The sequence below is a fragment of the Stigmatopora argus genome, chromosome 10 (assembly GCF_051989625.1).
Source record: "Stigmatopora argus isolate UIUO_Sarg chromosome 10, RoL_Sarg_1.0, whole genome shotgun sequence".
NCBI lineage: Eukaryota > Metazoa > Chordata > Actinopteri > Syngnathiformes > Syngnathidae > Stigmatopora > Stigmatopora argus.
In genome coordinates this window covers 15,713,648-15,737,830 of record NC_135396.1, presented here as the reverse complement: position 1 = coordinate 15,737,830, position 24,183 = coordinate 15,713,648, and the positions used below count along the sequence as shown (strand labels likewise).

General features: G+C 43.0%; 1 protein-coding gene across 9 annotated transcripts in view; it reads right to left on the bottom strand.

Moving 5' to 3' along the window:
- The window catches only part of gria4a (glutamate receptor, ionotropic, AMPA 4a), a 132,466-nt gene that overhangs the window by 6,483 nt on the left and 101,800 nt on the right, over positions 1–24,183 (bottom strand). For 8 of the 9 annotated variants that reach the window (XR_013303705.1, XR_013303704.1, XM_077612311.1 and 5 more), the window contains exons 14-15: positions 18,398–18,596; positions 8,038–8,285 (exon numbers count right to left, since the gene is read on the bottom strand). Coding sequence is in view for 6 of the 9 variants with exons in the window: in XM_077612311.1 (XP_077468437.1) it covers positions 8,038–8,285; positions 18,398–18,596 (447 nt within the window). In the remaining 3 variants the exon portion in view is untranslated. Of the gene's footprint in view, positions 1–8,037; positions 8,286–18,397; positions 18,597–24,183 lie in introns of those variants that run through there. The other variant, XR_013303706.1, reaches the window with a different exon arrangement.

Genomic DNA, 24,183 nt, shown 5'->3' with positions numbered 1-24,183 from the left:
CTTTAAGTAAAAAAAGGAGGAGGGGGAGGGACATAAGATAGTTTGGTCAGAGCAAAGGATGGAAGGAAAGACAGACAATCTAGATGGGCACCAATGCCAAAGGGGAAAAGGTGAGGGATATTGTAGGAAAGGGAGGGCTGCTAAGATGGATTTGGAAGGAAGATGCGAAGCACCTCAGAAAAAACTGTCTTAATGCACCTCTTACTCTTCCCCTGCAAATATTCTATATATTGTAAGCAAATGCTATCTGCATGAACTGTTTCCGTACAAGAGGTGTCACGGTGAGTGCCAGATTGCTGCTGTACACTATTGCCCAGGGCTGCAGCCTGCTGGTGGAGCTCTTGTCCCCTCCTGCTGCTTCTCGAGTTTCCAGCTACTTTTCACCTGCATGTGTGTGTGGGTGGAACCAATTTTTAAAAGTCTCGTGCTCCCATCCCTGGAGGGACTATGACCTCCAAACAAAATTCAGAGACAGTGGGTTGTGCTTGGGAATCGAAAATGTTTCTTGAAGTGGAGGTTTTAGAAAATGACTCTTGTTTTGCTGAAGTACTTCAGACAGGGTACTGTGTAGAGTTGTAAATGTGTTAATTGTTTGGTCATGGCATAGAGGACTAACTCAAGCCCCCAACATATTGGTGGATCACAGTGGTGTTGGAAAAACAGATATTAATAACAAGTCTGCAGGTAATTAAATTAGATTAGATTAGATTATATTAAACTTTATTCATCCAGTGCTCAGGAAATTCACTTTGTTGCAGTAGCAAGAAGGTGAAAATACAGACACCAGAAGAGAGCTAAATAAATAAATAATAACAATTGGGCAGCACAGTGATGGGAGTGGTTAGCGCGTCGGCCTCACAGCTCTGGGGTCCTGGGTTCAAATCCAGGTTACGTCAACCTGTGTGGAATTTACATGTTCAGCCCGGGCCTGCATGGGTTTCCTCCGGGTACTCCGGTTTCCTCCCACATTCCAAAAACATGCATGGTAGGCTGATTGGGCACTCTAAATTGCCCCTAGGTATGGGTGTGTGTCTCCTTGTGCCCTGCAATCGGCTGGCCACCGATTCAGGGTGTCCCCCGCCTCTGGCCCGGAGTCAGCTGGTATAGGCTCCAGCCCTAATGAGGATAAAGCGGTTCAGAAAATGAGATGAGATAATAATAAGAAATATATATATATATATATATATATATATATATATATATATATATATATATATATATATATATATATATATATATATATATATATCAGTGGTGGACCGTCAGGCCTTTTCTGCTGGCCTAAAAAAAATATTTGAATCACAAACTGATGTTAACTATGTTTTGTCCATGAATACTTAATAATTCCAAATTGTCTGGCAGCTTCCTTTCATTGCTTTTCCCCTGGTTGCGCTGCTTCCAGATGTGTTTTCATATTTAAGCATCTAACTAATCACATTTCAGCCATCTGAGGCCTTCACAGTCAGTTCTACAGGCTCTGCTGCATAAAACAAGCGACGATAAAACTGTTGCTTTAACCAATCAGAATTCGATTTGGCGATCCCAAGGCCTTCTTGCAGGCGTAGGGATACGTCATCACTTTCACCAACTATGATTGGCTAGTGATAGAGTGGACTAGCCAGAGCTACTAAACTGTATCTGGAGTGAGCTGCACAAGCATTTTGCTGGCTGGGACATGTCATTGCTTTCAGCAACTATTATTGGCTAGTAGGCGGGCCAAAGCAGCCAGAGATCGCAAACTCCACCCACAATGGCCGATAGTGGCAAAAACAAAAGGATTCTGTTGCAGATTTCTCTCACAAAGCTATTTTCCATACGGACTTTTCCAGAAAAAAATGGACATCATTAAGAAAGGGCGGTCAACTCCGAAGCTAGCAAGCCTGTTACAGCCGGGAAAATGGTGTGTGCGGCACTTTCAGTGCGCGAACTTAGCTCCACAAGCAAATAGTATATTGTTGTTTTGACTTAAAGCCATTTTCAAAACGGACTATGCCAAAAATATGACAGGACAGGCTCGACTTTCATCATTAGCTTCGATGGCGATAGGAAAGAAGGAAGAAAGAAAGGAGGATGGATATTGTGTACAGTTAAAAAGGATTTTTGGTGAGTAAAATATGGCTATATTCCTAAATAATATGGGCCCGGTTCTCATATCTGAAAAGCTCCAGTGTTTGTATTTAAGCTCCAGTGTTTGTATTTAATCACTTAGGATGTGGATTTTATCCCAGTTTATTTCCGAGGAAATCACCCCCCTGGCCTGGTTGTAATGTCTCAAAAGCTCCAGTATTTGTATTCAGTCAATAAATGCTGCTAGGAAGTGGATTTGACCTAATTTTAGTGCATTTTTTGTAATTTCACGTATGGACGTATCGACGTTCATCGCTGTCTTTTTACCGGGGAAATGATACTCCGGGCCCGGTTCTGATGTCTAAAAAGCTCCAGTGTTTGTATTTAATCAAAAAATGCTGTTTTCGGCTGGATTTTACCCCATTTTCGGGCAATGTTTGCCCGTACGCCATTGACATTTATCGCTGTCTTTTCCCGTGAAAATCGCCCCCCTGGCCTGGTTTTAATGTGTGAAAAGCTCCGGTATTTGTATTTAATCATGAAATGCTGCTAGGAAGTGGATTTTACCCCATTTTTGTGCATTGATTTATTGATTATTTTTTATGTGTCGCAGCTCTAGCTGCAGTAGAGGTTTTATGGCCATAAAATAGTTTTTGAGGGTTGGATTGATACGTTGAAGGCGCTACGAGAAAATTCACCGGCCGCCACTGATATATATATATATATATATATATATATATATATATATATATATATATATATATATATATACATATACATACACATATATATATATATATATATATATATATATATATATATATATATCCTCCTCCTCTTCCACCGGTCTCTGCATTACTGTCGATCAGGTGATAAAACAGCTAAAGAAGATCAAAGCAAGGAAGGCTACCGGTCCAGACGGCCTCAGCTCCAGACTACTGAGAGAGTGTGCGGATCAGCTTGGTAAAGTGATTCTGCATATTTTCAACCTCAGCCTCAGTCTACAGAAGGTCCCCACCTTGTGGAAAACTTCCTGTGTGGTCCCAGTTCCTAAGACTGCGTACCCCAGGGAGCCAAACCACTTCAGGCCGGTAGCATTAACCTCTCACCTGATCAAGACATTGGAGAGAATCATCCTCAATCACCTCAGCCCCCTGATGAATGCAGAGCTGGACCCTCTGCAGTTCGCCTATCGTCAAGGCATTGGTGTGGAAGATGCTACCATCTACCTGATGCACAGGTCTCTTTCACACCTGGAGAACACGGGAAGCACGGTGAGAATGATGGTTTTTGACCTCTCCAGTGCGTTCAACACCATTCAGCCGGTCCTACTGAGAGGGAAACTGGAAGAGGCTGGAGTAAGGAACCACCTAGCCGCATGGATCATCGACTTCCTCACTGACAGACCACAATATGTGAGACTTCAGGAGGACTGTACGTCTGATGTGGTAGCTTGCAGCACGGGGGCGCCACAAGCCTCAGTGCTCTCCCCACTCCTCTTCTCCCTCTACACATCAGACTTCAAACATAATACAGACACCTGCCACCTCCAGAAGTTCTCTGACGACACCGCTATTGTTGGACGAGTGACGGACGGGAACGACCTGGAGTACAGGGGAGTCATCACAGCCTTTGTTGACTGGTGTAGGCAAAACCACCTCTACACCAACACCAGTAAGACAAAAGAAATGGTCATTGATTTTCGGAGGAATCCTCAACAGACCACTCAGGTGAACATCCAGGGTACAGACATTGAAATCATGGAGAATTTTAAGTACCTGGGTGTTCACCTCAACAACAAACTAGACTGGTCCACAAACATAGATGCCCTGTATAAAAGAGGCCAGAGCCGCCTCTACCTACTGAGGAGACTACGGTCCTTTGGAGTGTGCAGGACATTGCTGAGGACTTTTTACGACACTCTGGTGGCATCCACAGTGTTTTATGCATTGGTCTGTTGGGGATGCGGGAGCACGTAGAGAGACAGGAACAGGCTGAATACGCTGGTCAGGAGGGCCAGCTCTGTTCTGGGCTGTCCTTTGGACTCTGTGGAGGAAGCGGGAGAGGGCAGGATGCTGACCAGGATGATGTCCATCATGGACAGCACCTCCCACCCCCTGCATGGGTCTGTGGAGTCCCTCCGAAACTCTTTCAGCAAGACTGCTGCACCCTCATTGCAAGAAGGAGCACTTCTGCAGATCCTTCCTCCCATCAGCTGTCAGGCTCTTTGACAAAACAAATGGCTCAGTGTTAAGACCTACCGTATGCATACATGTACATCTATGTGTATGTATATATGTGCTTATATATGTATGTGTATGTATGTGTATATATATATATATATATATATATATATATATATATATATATATATATGTGTGTATGTGTATGTATATATATGTATATATGTATATATATACATATGTATATATATATATATATATATATATATATATATATATATATATATATATATGTATATATGTATATATATATCAGCAACACGCTTATTTATTTATATATTTATTCATGTTTTTATTTCTTTATTAACTTATTACCTATCTATTTATGTCTAAAATGCCTTTCCTATTTCTGCATCCTCACCCTCTTGCTACTGTGACAACGAAATTTCCCGAATACGGGATGAATAAAGTTATCCAATCCAATCCCAAAAACTTTTTTATGGCTATAAAACCTCTACTGCCGCTACAGCTGCGACACATAAAAAAATCATCAATATTAACCTCATACAATTGAAATATTATTTAGGAATATCATACCTGTCAACCTCTGCCGATAACTGCCCTTATAAATGATTATGATTCCCCTTACAAACCCCAAAAAACCCTTACAAACACCGTACGATTCGTACGGTGTTTGTAAGGTTTTTGGGGGGTTTGTAAGGGGATTCATAATCATTTATAAGGGCAGTTATCGGCAGAGGTTGACAGGTATGGAATATAGCCATTTTTTACTCACCAAAAATCCTTTTTACCTGTGCACAATATCCATCCTCCTCTCTTTCCTTCTTTTCTATTGCCATCGAAGCTAATGCTGAAAGTCGAGCCTGTCCTGTCGTATTTCTGGCATACGTTTTTATTCGATTTAGTGCTGAAAATGTTCATTCCCGGTTGTGAGAGTCTTGCTTGCTTTGGAGTTGTCCGACCTTTCCTAATGATGTCCAGCTTTTTTTTCTTGAAAAGTCCGTCTCTAAAATGGCTTTGACAGTAAATCTGCAAACAAATCCATTTCTTCTCCTCCTTCAGCCATTGCGGGTTGACAAAACCGCTATTAAATCGACACAACAATATATTTGCTTGTGCAGCTAGCTCCAGATACAGTTTGGTAGCTCTGGCTAGTCCACTCTATCACTAGCCAATCATAGTTGGTGAAAGCGATGACGTATCCCTACGCCTGCGAGAAGGCAATGACGTATCCCTTACGACTGCGAGAAGGCAATGACGTATCCCTACGCCTGCGAGAAGGCAATGACGTATCCCTACGCCTGCGAGAAGGCAATGACGTATCCCTACGCCTGTGAGAAGGCCTTGGAGTCACCAAATCGAATTCTGATTGGTTCAAGCAACAGTCTTATCGTCGCTTGTTTAATGCAGCAGAGCCTGCAGAACTGATTGTGAAGGCCTTCAGGCAGATTTTTGACCCTGGCAACAAATAATGGCTGAAATGTGATTGGTTAAATGCTTCAACATGAAAACACACATCTGGAAGCAGTGCAACCAGGGGGAAAGCAATGAAAGGAAGCTGACAGACAATTTGGAATTATTTAATACGTATTCATGGACAAAATATAATTAACATCAGTCTATGATTCAGATATTTCTTAGGCCAGCAGAGAAGGCCTTGAAGGCCCTGACGGCACACCACTGATATTCGTATTATCTCCCAACACCTCACTCACTTCCCATTCGCAGTGGCACAAGGTTAGCACATTGTAGAAGCCAGCCAAATTAGCAGAGGAGTCATCACATCAAAGAGTACTAATTAGTAACTCAAGAAATGGCCTCGTTGTCTCTCTACCGGTTGTTTCTCTTTTTCTCCCGCTCTCTCTCGCTCTCTCACTCTCACCCACTCTTTCCCTCTCCCTCTCCCTCTTTCTCTCTCTTTCTCTCTCTCCTGTATTTTCAAAGAAAGAATACAATGACATGATTAACTGAGAAACAAAGTCTGGTAGAGGTTTGGGCTAGGAGAAATCAGAACTAGTCTTTTCTGCACTATTTCAGGTACAACTTTGAATTTTATGGAATGCTGGCGGTCCAATGGAGCAGGAATCCCCCAGGGAACCTGGGCTCTTGAATAGCAGTCTTTACTCCAGTGCTGTAAATCTAAAAAACAACTATTTTCAAAGGCCTGCCATTCATAAGTCCTTAGAATCACTTTTTCCCTTATTTGCGCCACTACTGTGAGGAGGCATGATCCTATCTTTTCTGACTCACAGTCAGAGATTCTGTGTTCAAATCTTATCTCAAGCCTTCCTGTGTGAAGTTAATGCAGGAAAAGGACTAGAACATGGATGGATTGATTGCTTTGGGAATTTTGGATGTTATTAACTAACTGCAGCTCATCAGCTAAATAGAGCGGCGTTATTAATCAATAACAGGAAAAAGGCCATAATTAGATTTTTTTTCAGGCAAAATTACTGCATTGTTTGTGTTAATTGTAAGGGGAGTCACTAGTTAGAGATATGTATCAAGGCAGTCTTCTCTGGGGTGATCTAATCTACAAGCTATGATTAGATGCAATGGATTAACAACAGTTCATAAACAGTCACATATCATTATAAAAAAACTTCAAAATGCACTGATTCTAATCATCAGAGAACATTCTTTGTTGCCAGAATGGCACTATGAGTAGAGGCAGCCTCATGTTTACACTCCCAGCATGTTTCCACATGCTATCACTAGTTGATGTTTAGGCTGATTGAAAGAACCAAGAGACAAGTACAGATATTACTGTGAGGAAAGACCATGCAGTCTGTAACCTCATAAAAATATATATTATATTCAAAACAGGGCAACAAACCCAAGCTGCTCATATTTGAGGGATTTGATTGCACCACTAACAGGGGAGGTTATAGGACACGCATGTTACTAGGTTTGAAATTAATTTTATGACTGGTGTTTTTTCCCTCAGCAGGCATATATCACAATGGAAAAACACTGCAAGAGTATATCCTATACAAAAGAAATATCCCCCGAGGGGAAAAACAACAATTAATTTGTGACTTAAAATCCCAATACCATTCCTTATAAAACCCCATCCCTACTTAAAAGGAAACAAGGGGTAGAAGTTAATGTTTGTTTAAGATCAAGTTTAAGCCCCCCATTAGTCAGCCCCCTCTAATCAGTTCTTTTTTATTGCTGTTTCCTATAATTTCCCCTTTGGATGTGGTTGCATTGGCCTCAGCTTGAAGCTTTTGCCTCTCCTCATAGTCACTTCACTGATTTACTTATCATCATCATAATCATGATCAAGACAATGCCTTAGCATGGTAGTAACACAAACACAAGACAGTGAACAGATGAACAGTGATACCTGGAAGGTGGCCCTGTGAAATAAAAAGTGTAATAGAAGAGCATCTTTAAGTGACAATGGACATAACAATAGCAATGATAGAAATGGCAGAGACACAATGAGACAAACTCAAGGTGATCAAGAGGAGATATGATGATGTCTACACGTGTAAAGATTTAACATTAGTTGCTGCTTGGTGAAAACTGTTTAGTGGGAAATAGGGTTTTTTGTGTTAATTTCTGTTTTCCAATTTTGAGGGTGTACTTTGACCATCTGTGACAGTAATGAGAAAAAATAAACTATTGCTTTCTTTGTTTTCACCGGACAGCAATGTCAGTAATAGTTGTATGAAAGGCACAGCAGGGAAGGTGGAATATCGCAGCAATAGCACAGTATCACTATTGTTACTGTTTCCTATTGTTACACTACTCCACCTACCTTAACTGTGAGCCTTTGGGTGTGGCAATTCCATAGCCTTTGGAATCCAGATTGCCTCCAACTTTCATGGTGTCACAAGGCTTGCGCTGCTCCGTGTACTCATTCATGGTGGACTCCAGGAGGAAGGCATATTTTCCCTTGGACTTGCGCACCCTTGCCACTCCTTCTGCAGTGGTTTTGGTGAAGACAGTTGGCTCGGCAGACTTCATATATGACCACATCTTCTCATATACAGCTATTTTGGACCTCTGAGTAGAAGAGAAGCAGGGAAAGAGAGGGAGAATGAATGACCATATTCAATACCCGATCATTTCAATATACTGCAAAGTGAATATCATTGCCTTACCCAATGTTTTGCTGAAGGAAAACATTTATTTCATAAACAATATAGTGAAAGTTCAAATTTCCGGCAATGCTACACCTGACAAAGGCCTCTGATATCATTTTTACAACAATGTAGAACTTGACAATATTTAGATCCTATCTTGGGGATACATTAAACTCAAATCCACACATTTTCCTCATTTACACTGGCCTGTTTTTTTTCCACAGTAAATGATGGTTATTTGTATTTTGACTTGAGAATCAGGTAGTAAAATCACTAAAAATGTTTAATTATTTGACTAGGTAGATGAGAGAATTGATATAATAGCGACATCTCCAAATGATTAAGTGTATTTCTATTGTTATTATTTTTTTACAAACAACATACAATAGATTTGGTCTTTTTTCTATTGGCTTTTGATTATTATGCTAAGAAAGTTTATCTTATCTGGTTAAATGCAGATGTACTGTAAGAGTTGCATGTCTCCATTTGTTTTTTAATTCTCCTACCTCCATTGAACTTATAAATATCCGTAATCATCCAATACACAGATGAAAATGCATTAGTTACTTAATCTGAAAGAATTTAGGGATGTGTTTTCGTAGATGGCGCCTTTCCGCTGTGGAATAAAATGTGCCGCAAGTTTATTTCGTGCCAGTGCAGTTAACACGTTAATGCTTTGAAATCTGGTTAACTGGTCTGTGCCAGGACACATCCCTCCAGGCCTCCATGAGCTACTGTAAGTGGCCAACAAACCACAAGAAAATTTAATATTTTAACCCATTCTGCCTCACCAGTCTTCTCTCCTCACAAGTCATCAATGCAGAAATTCACTTTTGCATGTTTCAGGAAAGTTTTTGCAGGTTAAAAAAAGAACATTTTATAATAGTTGCTTCTTGGTCAGGTGGTGTAGAGGTTCATCCGCTTCACTTCAGTGTGGGCAGGCGCGGGCTCAATTCCCGCTGGTGGCGGTATGAGTGGGAGTGGGGATCTTTGTGTGCCTTGCGACTGACTGGTTAGGCTCCAGCAACTCCCGCAACCCTTTCGAGGATGGGCGGTATGGAAGATGAAAGATTGAATGCTTCTTGATCATCATGTGTCTGCTGACTGAACTCCCCACCTTGCGCCTCGTGACAAGTTCTCAGGGGAAACGGGCGACTGCCGCACCTTCTTGTTTTCCATTTTAAGATCAAGTTCTGAATTCATGGAATTTAGGAAGTCAAGCTGGCCTTCATAGTCTCTTATCTAACACGCCTAGAAGCTAAATGGGCGACCATGGAGTAGGACAGTGGATCCCCCGCTTGCAGTTCGACAGAGCTTTTCACGGCAGCTCTCCGAAGAGTGTCTGACCAGCAGTCCCTGATAAGCGAGACAGTGTGAGCCCTGGAGAAGCTGCGGCAGGGAAGGCCTAGTATGGCTGACTACGCCATCAGGTTTCGAGCTGCAGTGACAGGAATGGGATGGATTGACGTAGTTCTGCAATACTGCTTTCGGCAAATGCTTTAAGTACTGAAGTTGCAGTGAAAATAGTTCCTCTCCATTTGATTTAGCTGATCGCAGGTAGATAAGTATAATTATCAAGAAGTGTATTTATTAAATGTTAGTTATAGGCATATGAAAAGAATGTAATGCATTACAATCTAAATATAATCTCTCTCTCTCTCTCTCTCTCTCTCTCTCTCTCTCTCTCTCTATATATATATATATATATTCATTCATTCATTTTCAGAACCGCTTGATCCTCACTAGGGTCACTGGGGGTGCTATCCCAGCTGACTTCGGGCCAGAGGCGGAGGACAAACTGGACCGGTGGCCATCCGATCGCAGGGCACAAGGGGACAGACAACCACTCACCGGGGAGGGGGGGTTCTAATGGCTCTCGAGCATTGTATTGATGTCCTCCGCTGTCATGTCAGTGAAGCCTTCAGTAGCTACCAACTGAGCCAGCTTCTTGGCCTTATCTACAGCGTGAATTCCTCATAATCCTGGTTAATTTTTTTTTTGGGGGGGGCACAAATTTACATTTCGAGATAATGAACGATTGGGCATTCTCAATCTTAAATATGTTATTATTCCTAGTGATTCCCAGCTAACTATGAGCAACACTGGAGTGGCATGATTAAATGTCCCGACCCCTGGCCTGAAGAAGTCTGCCAGTTCAGCTTTGCTCACGATAATTTTGGATGTCGGCATTCGGTCTATGCCCGACTCAAATTGCCTGATGTCTGGTGATGTCTGGTGATGTCTGGTATGGTTCCTTGGATGATATCAGTCATGGGATGACATGAATTCCTTTCTCCTTGCCATGGATTCCTTTATCCCCGTCCCTTTGCACGTTGTCTTGCCAACTATCAAAGGTGATTGGGCCTTCACAGCAGCTGCCCCTAGACTCTGAAACAGTGTCCCCACATTGGGAAAGACCTCCAAGACTCTAAAGGCTTTTAAAACCTTTTTGAAATCTCACCACTTTTCAAAATTAACCACACTTCTATTTTGGAACATTCAATGTACATTTAACCCTAACCCTTGATTTTATTGTTGTTGTCATGCATTTTATGTGTAATTCAATCATTCATTTTCCATACTGCTCTTACACACAAGGGTTGTGAGGGGCGCTGGAGCCTATCCCAACCAATGGGGAGCAGGCAGGAAACAACTTGAATTTTTGGCCAGCCAATTGTAGGGCACAAGAAGACAGAAAACTATTCACGCTCACACTCATACCTAGGGGCAATTCAAAGTGTTCAACCAGCCTACTATGCATGTTTTTTGGATCTGTGAGAAAACCGGAGTACCCGGAGGAAGCCAACGCAAGCCCGGGTAGAACATGTAAACTCTACGTAGGAGGACCGAGCTGTGATCGAACCCTTGATTTCAGAAATATGAGACCGACGTGCTAACCACTCGGCCACCAAATATAAATAGGATAAAGCGGTTTAGAAAATGACATGAGACCTCTCAACAGCAAGTGCATCACAGAAATTCAATGTTTTTAGTCTTTTTAAGTAAGCATTACTTATAAGATATAATGAATGATTCTTTAGTGACCACACACCTAGGCTGGTGGAATTTGTTATTTCAGGAACAGACCAACCAAGATGATCACAAGATCACGTAGCTAATTAGTGGGTATACAGGTTGAGTTGCCTGTCATATCACGATGGATATTGCTACGGGTGTGTGAAATGGAACGTGATTCACTCCCTTCCAAGGAAGAAGAATGACAGTCTTGAAAATAAAAGCCACAACATAAAAGCACATTTACACTAAGACACCATGAATTAAAATGCTTACAATATTTCAGGTGAGTTTGGACAAAGGTGTGCCATGAGGACATGGACAGACGCAGCACCCTGGCACTTGCACCACTTCCGTATGTTCTCCAGAGGGTGGCGGGTGTGGGTAAAGGAAACCCTGAGGTATGAATCAAACGACGTGAGAGTTTATCAGTCCAGCGTGATTGTGTGTATGCCTGTCCTACGCTTCCACCATAGTCGTTACCAGGTGGGAAATGTTGGGAGTGGTGAATGGGGAGAGAAGGGGGGGTCTGAGCAGCATCTGCGCACTCTCTTTCAAGGAGATAAGGCTTCCATGGCCAAAGATTAGGATGTGTACCTGCAGTGATGTCTGTGTCTTGGTTCCAGGTGTCCAATCAGTTCCAGTGCCAATCCAGTGCCTTTTTGGCCACATTTCAGACCAGCCTGCTCACTTTTTCTAGTTGTCATCTCGTTCGGGCAGGAGGTCAAGCATTATATCCATCCTGCGGTTGAGCCCTCAAATTTGGTCACCCACCACAATCCATCTTGGGGTGGACCTTTTCGACTTAGATGCATGCAACCTCGGCCGAGCATTCCACCAAGTATGGCAGCTCATCCATTCAGAGCATGTTGGGAACGGCTTTTGGAAATTGCGGTGGGCTAGTATTACGAGAACTCCTATTGGCATGAATCCTACCACCATAAACCCAATCAGATAGGCATCTTCAACATCCTCGGCATGCAGGCTTGCCAGGTGTACGAACCTCCATTTGTGTATGTAAGTTTTTACTACTTAAAATTTGATCTCAAAAGATTATACCTCTTTAGAAATTATGACTTGCTTTCATCTACGTATGTGCAAATCTCAGTGGACCACCAAATAACTTGCTCCATCCATTATCAGTTCATCTGCTTATCATATACCAAAGTGTAGTGTAGATATGATCTTAAATTAGCATGCATTTCCACATCTTGAAATCCAGACAACTTCTACTTGACTCATTATGCCTTGCAAACTGCCTTATAACTGAATGCATCGAATGTAATGGTATAGAGGTGTCCCTTCTGCAGGGACACAATCACTTCGTGCTCGATGCATTCACAAAATTTGTGCAAAATGTGCATCGATGAAACATTCAAACAAGTCACAGCACATTCGGTTTTACTGCTCTCGTGTAAAAATAAGAGCATGAGATTCTGTAATAACTGCTTGAATGAACTAAAAGGTATGTATTAGAAAGAACAACTGTTTGGGCCGGATTCAACCCCATGTACATTTTACACTATTACTATAGTCCTTAGTTTTATCGGAGTCACGGAGGTGTCATGCTTTGTTGTTTTTTTCTTCTTCTTTATGTCTGCCCTTGTCTGTCTTGTCATTGTGATTGTTCATTGTTTTCACCTGCTGTTTCATCCTTTGTGTGTCTCAGCCTATCTGCTACCTCATGTGTCACCCACCTGTTCCCTATGTGTCGTGAACCCATGGAAGTGAATTTAGGTTTCCTTGGTTTGTTCATGTTACGTCATTGTCAGGTTGTATTTACTTGCTGTCAAGTTGTTGTCAAGCTAGTGTGAGAATACTGCCATGTTTTTCAAGTTTTCTGTTCTATAGTTTTTGATCTGCACTTTGTTTTTGGTCAAATTAAATACATTTTTCAGTTACCGTCACCCTGCCTGGCCCTTGTTTCTCTGCATTTGGGTCCATTCCATGTTTTTTACGCCTGCACTCCTCACCTCGTGACAGGACGAGCTCGAGCAAGAGCATAATTTATTCTCTTCAAAGAGACATGTATGCATGTTTTATCAATGTGAAGAGAGAATGGTTAAGTCAGCAACTTTACAACAGCAAGGTGAGCTTCCCGTGAACTCGTCCTCCATTATATTTTGTCTATGTAGCTTTTATCACTTCTCTGAGTGATTAAAGGTCTCCAATTTGGTACCGTGCAGATGTATGGATATTATTACAAATGTGCAAGCCATTATAAGGTAAAAGCCTGTCGATGGGTGTGATGGCAATGCAGCAATGATGACTGTGCAAATATACTGCAGCTTGGAGGGGGAAGATGTGTAACAGTATGATGCGACTCTTTCCAGATTCTTGAACAATGATTGAGGGGATAATGGAGAAACTGGATGCTGGAATTCACCTTCAAGCATCCGTACTTTGAAAAACATTTAATTATACGCCGACGCACAAATGTGCTCAGAGGAAGGGATGAGGCATACGCACACACTCACATGCATCCATAGGGCCATGAATATGCTTATATGTGCTCATTGCACACACAAACACGCGTGCACACACATCCTGATATAGGCGCACACATGTAGTCGCACAAACAGACACAGATAATTAATGGTGGTGGTGAATCTCTCTCAGCTGTGGGGGAGTAAATTGCTTTTTCACCCTCCACAGATTTCAGCCTGCTCGTTATGTTGATGATGCCAGAGCTGTTTACAGAAGCACAAACTGTCTACTCTGATAGCACCCTCAGCTACTCCCCCACCATCCGCTCCCATCCAAGAAGCCACCAAACACCCTCACGACATCTCATATCTTTCAAATCTGTTATTTGGTTTATAAACACACACAATGATCACAGAGTACCACAGAGAGAGACTACATGCGACTGAAGACATTTAGTGTTCCCCCTCCATTCTCTGCTAAAATTGTAATCACTACCAGTGAGTTGTCAATGAGTGAAGCCAATCTTGGGTTCCTTTCAGGCACGTAACCTTTCATTGCAAACCTCTATTATGCCTTGTGTACTCTTATCATTATTCCATTTAGTGTAAAAGTGTAAGTGTAAAGTTCTTTTGCTCAGTCATAACTTTTGCCTTCAGAATTTACATACAAACACGACAAACTATTGTTCATTGATCAGATTATTTTGAAAAAAAAAATCATTCATTTTCTCTCTTGCTTATCCACATGAGGGTTGCGGGGTGCAGGTGCTCAGCTGGCTATGGGCAGGAGACATCGTACACCTGACTGCCAACCCAGGATAGATATAGAGAAAGAGCTGTTCACACTCACAATAATAACTACTATGGACAATTTGAGGAGTTCAATAGGAGGAAACCAAAGTACCATGAGAAAAGGGAGGCAAGGCAGGATCTCTAAGTTGGAGTTTGAAGTCTGCAGCCTAAAAATACGCACCCGCTCGTTTTAACTTCAGGTTGAAAATGGAAGTGTGCCCTAGTTGGTGTGTATTCTGTGTAGTTTATGTATTTATTTTATTTTAAATTTGATTGCCATCATGTTTGCTAATCGAACAAACGCGAAGTAGGATCACCCTTACTATATCTATACCATACTTACATGTTATCGCTTCTATACAATACCTAGAAGTGTATATATTACTAAACGTTACAATTATATGCAAATGTAAATACCATAATGTTTTAATATTAAAATGTAATTTATATATAATAAATGTGTAAATACTACTTTAAGTACTGTACTCACAATGACATTAGCTATTCTCCGCTTGATTTGTACAACGATGATGAGTACAATGAAGTGAAGATGATGAAAATGAAGATTTACTGCACTGGTTATTGAGAGCTTTACTTCAAGTCAGTTAATGCCTCTTCATCAGATTTGAGAGGCTACCTGTTAGGAGAAGCCCGCTATTGTTTTTCCCTTTGCCTTTTCCCGACTCTCGTTTGTCCCTCATGCCTTGCCGTTGTGTTCACGCAGCTGCGCGTGATTCAAAATTAGTCCCTGATGTGTCTATATAAACCCTACTGTGTATAATGTCATTTTCGGATCGTCTGCGTAAATTCCCTTACCATGCAGCCACGCTACCTTGCTCCTCGATTCCATGTGTGTTCCCTAGTCCGTGTCGTTTCACAAGTGCTTGTTATTTTGTAAGGTCCCTCCTAAGTTATTAAAGTTTTGGTTATGAGCACAATTTGCCTCGTCCTCACCTGCTTCCCCGCGACTGGGTCCTAATCCCTCCTACCTCGCCTTGACGTCTCCCGTGGACGTAATAGAACGATCCGACCACATGGACCCAGCGGGAAGCCACGGACGCTCTCGCCGACACCAGCCACCCAGCTCATACCCCACCGATAACCCGCCCCATGGCTCACTCCGTCGCTTCTGGCTACTTGCACAACTAAGTGAGAATACCCGAGTTCCGTCGCCATGTTCATCGCCCGAGTTATCTGGATTCAAACTCCAGCTATTCTTTTCCTCAATGGAGGGAGAATCCCCAGCCTCCATCGGCCCTGGTTGAACGCCTCAGCTGCCTCGGTTTGGACTCAGATTTTTCTGATTGTGAGGATGACCGGGAGCTAATTGATTTGTGGGCTGGAGATTCGGACTCGGACTGTGATTCCCTCAGCCGATTCGTATTTCGATACATCGCCCCCGGAGGACGTTGGCCCCGACTTCTTCTATGATTACTCCGACCTGGATTACCCCAACCAGGATTTGCCGTGTCAGCTGGCCATCTACAATGGATCACCACGTGGCAGCTGGCGGGGAGTCTCAGGTAGGAATTTCGAATACCGCCTGTCTTGTTTTTGTGGGGAGGCGCAGCAGCGAGGTTTTTCCCCGTGTCGGCTGGCCATCTACAATGGGCCGCCACGTGGCGGCCGGCGTCCTGCGCCGTCCTCCCGGAGGAGGCGGCGAGCGCCGCAGGGATAAGCGGAAGGAGGGGCTGGACGCTCGAGCCCCTGAACAAGCTCCTCACTCGACCTCGCCCGTCCAAGCTCCTCTCTCGACCTCGCCCGTCCAAGCTCCTCACTTGACCTTGGCCGTCCAAGTTCCTCGCTCGACCTCGCCCGTCCAAGGTCCTTGCTCGACCTCGCCCGTCCAAGCTCCTCGCTCGACCTTGCCCGTCCAAGCTCCTCACTCGACCTCGCCCGTCCAAGCTCCTCGCATGACCTCTCCCGTCCAAGCTTCCCGTATTCCCGTGCCGAAGCCACGCACAAGACTCCCCGTGCCGGCTGGACCGCCAGTCACACCCGTGCCGAAGCCACGCACAAGACTCCCCGTGCTGGCTGGACCGCCAGTCGCACCTGTGCCGAAGCCACGAACCAGGTTTCCCGTGCCGGCTGGCCCGCCTAGTTCCTGCCCGCCTAGTTCCTGCCCGCCTAGTTCCTGCCCGCCTAGTTCCCGTGGACGTAACACTACCAAAGTGAAGCAGTTAGCCTCAGCTGGAGTTTTTCGATGCACAAGGAACATGGTGATGGGCAGTTGTGACTGATGATTATTTTGGTACAAATATGGTTTTGAACAAGAATATGACACTGTCAAGATGATTGCCAAATTCGATGGCTATGACCAAGTTGTCATCAACCTCCGGGACCCTTTGTTGCATACTGCATGCCATATTGAAGATCTCTTAAATTCTCAAAGTAAGTTCTTCATCCTTATTGTCATCCTCGTCATCTTCTTCCTCACTCCCTGATTTCATAATTTCGACAAGATTCTCATTAGTTTATTGGGGTTAGTGGATCGCGAGCATGACTCTATCGTCATGTCTGAGAAGCTAGCCCCGCCAGATTCGTGGCCTAATCTGTGGCTGAGAGATGAGCCTCCTCAGGCCGGCTGGTGCCCACGAGAGGAAATCCGATGTCCACTCCACACCCTCATCGCTACAATGTCCAATTTTGTGTCAATCTGAGCTGGTTGGTTGCTTTGGCTCTGTTTACATTACTTGTGGGCGGCCCGGCGGATGAGTGGTTAGCGCGTCAGGCTCACAGTGGAGGACCTGGGTTCAAATCCAGATCGGTCCACCTGTGTGGAGTTTGCATGTTCTCCCTGCAATTGACCTCTGGCTGGGAGTCAGTTGGGACAGGCTCCAGCACCCCCCATGACCCTAGTGAGGATAAAGTGGTTCAGAAAATGAGATGAGATGAGTTTCCTTGTTTTTTTTGAGTTTTCCAATCCATGTTACAGTCAGGTTGGCTAAAATCATTCATTTATTTTCTGAACTGCTTATCCTCACAAGGGTGGCAGGGGGTGTTAGAGCCTATCCCAGCTGACTTCGGGCACCCTGAATCGGTGGCCAGCCGATCGCAGGGCATGAGGAGAGGGCCAGCCATTCACGCTCACCCACGCAGGCCGGGGAGAACATGCAAACTCCACACAGGAGGACCAACCTGGATTTGAACCCAGGACCCCAGAACTATGAGGCCGACATGCTAAAATCAGTATTTTTAAATTATTTTTGTCCTTCCTTTTGTGTTGGCCAGGTTGACAAAATGAAAGTTTTTCTTTTATGACTACTTTTCTTTGCTTCCCAATTCAAGGCATTCATCATTTACTAGATCTGTAAGAATAGTAGTAGATCAATTATAGGTCACAGTAGTTTGACGATCCCAAGAAAGAAGCATGAAGTCTTGAACACTGAAGCAAAGCTATAGTGCTAAGCTAGTAGCACTTGGGTGTCCTTTCTTGAAAGCTTTTTTTTCCTCATCTGAGAATTCTGCAAATGGCCATCAAATATATTATTTACCACTCACCTGTAGTAGAATATGTCAATTTGTTCACTCATTTGTTGTCATCCTGCCGATAGTTAGAGCTGCATTCTTCTCCTCAGCTTTGTTTTTGAAACTGCAATTACTAAAACCTATGTTCTTGACCATGGTTAGCGTACAGTTCGGCATTATGCCATGTATGGTCTGGTAAAAATATAATCATTTGAAGACCACTTGCTTTAACAAATATACTACTCGTCCTGCATTTTGCACATCCTGAGAATAAGACAACACATTTAATGTTTGCTTAAGGAAAGTACAAGTTAATGATCATAGGCCATACCCTGAAGAATTCCTTGGTAGAACCTGAGTCCAGTGTCCCATAGGCTATCTCTGTCTGTTTTGCCAAGTCTTCCGCACTCTCAATGGGGGAAACCATCCTCTCCACAGTTAGGAAGGCAGCAAGGTTGGCTGTGTAAGATGAGATGATGATAAGGGTAAAGAACCACCAAACACCTCCTACAATACGTCCAGACAGAGACCTGGAGAGAAGACAGATGGAGGCGGAGGAGTAGAGAGAGAAGTGAAGTGTGTTGTAAAGGAAATGAGTAGGAAGAGTGAGGAAGAGAAAGATGTGTGCAACAGAAGGAAGAGATCAGAAAGGGGATTTGAGATGGATGTTTGCAAGCAGTTGATGAATGAACAAGAAATTGTGAATGTTAGGGGGTCATAAAAATACATAAGAACAAGAGTGATAAGCATTAGCAGAGGATAAATACAGGTAGTTAATTGTTACTTTATTTTTGCAAACCATTTTCACCAACAATGCATGCATGACTGGTGGACATAACCTTACTGACAAGTTCTATCTCGAGAACCAGTCCAGTATCTCCAATAACCAAGACTTAATGCAGTTGATGTTAATCTCAATTCCCCTCCTAAAAACACACATGCCTCACACACACACACACACACACACACACACACACACACACAAACACACACAAACACACACAAACACACACACACACGATCCTTTCTCTCCCTCCATGTTTACTCACTCTACTTAACAATTGAGAGGAAACATCAACATAAGTGGCAATTCTCTCTTTGTTTGCATGAAATTGTTTTTGCCGCTTAAGGCGAAAGAAGTAGCAGTGAACACTGAATATACAAAAGTTCTTTTCATTCAAAGGCCTTGGAATAGTGTGCATGAAACGCTTCCATAAAACATGTCCCAAGCTGTCTATTCTCACTGTGCATTTGTCTACATCAAAGGAGAAATCAAACACAACAAAAATTATTGTAATATTTGTTTGTTTACTTTCAGTTCTCAAAATTTTAATACAGTGGGGCAAATAAGTATTTAGTCAACCACCAATTGTGCAAGTTCTCCCACTTGAAAAGATTAGAGGGGCCTGTAATTGTCAACATCTCATTATCAGTATAAAACACACCTGTCCACAACCTCATTCTCTCACACTCCAAACTCCACTATGGCCAAGAACAAACAGCCGTCGAAGGAGACCAGAGACAAAATTTTAGACCTGCACCAGGCTGGGAAGACTGAACCTGCAATAGGTAAAACACTTGGTGTAAAGAAATCAACTGTGGGAGCAATTATTAGAAAATGGAAGACATACAAGACTACTGATGATCTCCCTCAGGGCTCCCTCCATGAAAGATCTCACCCCGTGGCGTCAAAATTATAACAAGACAGTGATCAAAAACCCCAGAACCTGTAAGAAGCATTTCAAGGTCCTGGAGTGGCCTAGCCAGTCTCCAGATCTCAACCCCATAGAAAATCTGTGGAGGGAGTAGGAAAGTCCGTGTTGCCCAACGACAGCCCCAAAACATCACTGCTCTAGAGGAGATCTGCATGGAGGAATGGGCCAAAATACCAGCAACAGTGTGTGAAAAGCTTGTGAAGAGTTACAGAAAACGTTTGACCTCGGTTATTCCCAACAAAGGGTACATTACAAAGTATTGAGATGAACTTTTGGTATTGACCAAATACTTATTTCCCACCATGATTTGCAAATAAATTCTTTAAAAATCCAACAATGTGATTTTCTGTTTTTTTCCACATTCTGTCTCTTATGGTTGAGGTTTACCCATGTTGACAATTACAGGACCCTCAAATCTTTTCAGTTAGGGGAACTTGCAAAATTGGTGGTTGATGGTTGACTAAATACTTATTTGCCCCACTGTGTGTGTATATATATATATATATATATATATATATATATATATATATATATATATATATATATATATATATATATATATATATATATATATATATAAGCACCCCACTTTCCTCCCACATTCCAAAAACATGCATGGTAGGCTGATTGGACACTCTAAATTGCCCTTAGGTATGGGTGTGAGTGTGCGTGATTGTCCGTCTCCTTGTGCCCTGCGATCGGCTGGCCACAGATTCAGGATGTCCCCTGCCTCTGGCCTGGAGACAGCTGGGATTGGCTCCAGCACCCCCGCGACCCTAATGAGGATAAAGCGGTTCAGAAAATGAGATGAGAGATGAGATGAGACATCTCTAGCAACAAATGCATTGCCCTTGACTTCTTTGTCTGCGCTGCCAGAGAGGAGGTGAACATGAAGAAATAACTGCTTATTAAACAGCATTCAGCCTTGCACCAAACACAAAGTTTGAGACTATGTTTTCCTACTGGAGGTCGAGGGAGTGTGTTTCGTTTAGATAAGGGTACACTTGCATGCATGTAATGAAGTGTGTCTGTGTGTGTGTTCCTGAGTGAGTGCAGTGACGTCCTTGATTCTTGATGTGACACGAGTTTGAACACATTTATCTGATGGCATGAATGTGCTAGTTTGTATGCAACAGGCAACTCATTCTATGGAGGCTCATGTATCATCCATGATAGCTAACAGATTGCCTTCCCAATAGTGTGTGTGAAAGATTAATGGCACATATTTTTTCTTCATTCTCACACACATTTTCATGCACATGACACTTTTTGAAGGACCTTTGTTTCTTTTAATGCGACACTATAGTGTTTTTCTCACTTTGCAGAATTGAACAATTTAAATTTATGCTCTGCATGTGTGGCCATTATTTTGTCCATCAATCCTACTAGTGAACAGAAAGTGTTTTTTCTTTTCTACATGTGCTTGTACTTGCCAAGCTATAGTCAATATGTGTATGGACCTCTACTCCTCTATTTACTGATTCTTATCACTGTGACAGAAAAGATCTGATCTTTTGGCAGTGCCGCGCTGTGCATTTCATACCAAGGCCTTCATTCAGTACTAATGCACTGATTGAATCAATCCAACCTTCAATAACTATTTTATGGACATAAATCTTTGAATGCAGGAATGCAGATACAGGTGCAACACATTAATAGAGAACATCAATAATAGCCTCATAAAATTGCATTATTTAACAATATAGTCACAAAGCGTCGAGTGTCTGAGTGAGTTCATGTTCATCATCGCCAGCATTGGTTCGCGCTTGCTGGAGAAGTTGCAAACCAGTCTGAATCGGGCCGTCTGACCTGAAACAATGGATCTGGCAACCCTTCAAGCCGTCGAGAGCGTTGGTCATCCACATCCCTTGAACGACTTGATGATAAGATCCTTCGGCAGATGATCCCCAGCATCGACAATCCATTTCAAATAAACTTCCATTGTTGGTGCTCGCATGTTGCCGAATTTGGTGTAGCTCTTCTTGCCGTGCAACATCCAGTTCTCGTAGAACTGTCGGACTTTGGCCTTGAATGGGGCGTTGCAGTAGACCTTGGGGGCCTGTATAAATTTGGGGCAGCCTCCTGGAATAACGGCCACATCAATAAGGAGCTTCTTCAATTGCTTCTTGGTGGCATTGCTACTGTTGGAGTTATTTGGGGTACTATTATATATGTCCGTACAACGAAGAAATATTAATCATTATATGTATGTCTGGAATATTAATCATTATATGTATATGTGAAATATTCATCATTATATTTATATGTGACAAACGCTAACTTGTTTGACTTGGATTAAACCTCGATTCCTTACCCAGTCCCTGGCCTCTCACATGGATCCGAGGACTGCTGATTGTTTGACCTTGACTCCTCTCCCAGTCACAAGTTCACAATGAAGATCTGGGAAGGACTCTTAAATTGTTTTGACTTGGATTCTGCGGTATCAAATCAACCTCTGAAAGTGCTCGCAATTGTTTTCAAATAGTGTTGCTCGGTTTACCTGATATGCAATTGTTGTTGCAGTTGTTTTTTACCTTAATTGTGTTGTTTGGGTTACCTCTTATGCAATTGTTTTGAATAGATAACCTTAATTGTTTTGACTCTAATGCAACTAAATGGGCAGGAGAGGATTTGTTTCTTTAGAATCATCTGTGACGAGGACGAGTCAGGATCGGTTCTCTTCTTGCAAGAATAGCTGGATATGCGTTCCGATGTCTTCCTTATATTAAAGTATATCTATTAATGAACCTAACAGCTACCGACGCCAGCCATCAATTATTGGCCCCATCCCTCACTCCGTTGCTCCTGGCTACTCGCTCGACTAGGAGAGAATACCCGAATTCCACCGCCCCCTGTTTATCAACCTAGTTATCTGGATTTGGACTCCAGCTATTAATTTCCTCAATGGAGGGAGAATCCGCAGCCTCCATCGCCCCCTGTTGATTGCCCCAGCTATCTGTATTTAGACTCAGATTTTTCTGATTGTGAGGACGGTCATGAGCTAATTGATTTGTGAGGTGGAGATTCGGTCTGTGATTCCCTCAGCCAATTCGGACTTTGATACACCCGCCCGGAGGATGTTGACCCCGTCATCTTCTCCGATGTCTCCGACCTGGATTCCCAGCTGGCCATTTGCAATGGACCACCACAATGGACATTCGGCTTTGGGACGTCTAGGATCCGTCCATTAGGGGGGGGGGGGGACTGTTAAGGACTGGCTTGTTATTGTTTTTCCATTGCTTTCTCCCTGTGTTCTGATGTTCTTTCCCTACTCTTGGTTGTCCCTCCTGTCTTGCCGTTGCGCTCGTGCAGCGGCACGTGATTTAGAATTAGTTCCTGTATGTCTATTTAAACACCACTGATTATTATGTCATTTGTCGGCTTGTGTGCCTTATTTCCCTTGCCCTGTGTCTCCGTTACCTCGTTCCTCGATTCCCCGTGTTTTCCCTAGTCAGGTTTGGTTTTGTTATTTTCTAAAATCCTGCCCAAGTTATTAAAGTTATGGTATGAGCACTACTTCCCTCGTCCTCACCTGCTTCCCTGCAATTGGGTCCTATTCCTTGTGTCCTCGCCTTGACCTCTTGCCAAAGACATAACACTCTAGCTTTCGACCATCTCACAAAAGATAACACTCTCAAAATTGATTAATAGTGGATTTCCACAAAAGAAACATTTCTATTAACACTGACATAAAATTTATCCTATTCATTCATCTTCCATATTGCTCATCTTTGTAAGCGTAGCGGGGGTTGCTGGAGCATATCCTAGCCAACTTCAGGCGAAAGGCAGACCATACCCTAGACTGGTTGCCACTCAGCCATAGGTCACACAGAGAGACCGACGACCATTCATACTCACAATTATACCGCCACTAGTGGGAATCAAGCCTGTGCCTACCCGCACCGAAGTCAGGTGGCTAAGTTTGTCCTAGTGACTTTTTATTAGTGACCTTGTGACCAATCTGGATCAGTAATCTTCAGTGCACCACTGTAGTTGGTTAGTCATTCCATTAGATGGATCTGTTGCAATCATTAAGTATTCAGGCCACCCGGGAAGCATTTACTCAATACATTATACACAGACTGAACTCTACCTGTACCCGCAGAAAACACAGACAAGAGCTGTAATTTCAGATGTTTATTGACAAAGATATCTAATCCTTCAGAGATATTTTCTACTGATCGGTTTACTTCACTGTGCTGCAGCCCTTCTTGATCCTCCCCTCCTCATCACCATTTGTGGCAACAATTGCAATCCCATCAATCAACTGCCTATCATCATTTTCACTCCAACTTTTTCGCACTGACCTTGCCAATCAATCATGTTAACCTCTTGGAAGTCCAGGCCTAAAGATGACAGGTAGGTGGTGTAAATGTCTTTTCAAGGTCATTCTGTCAATATG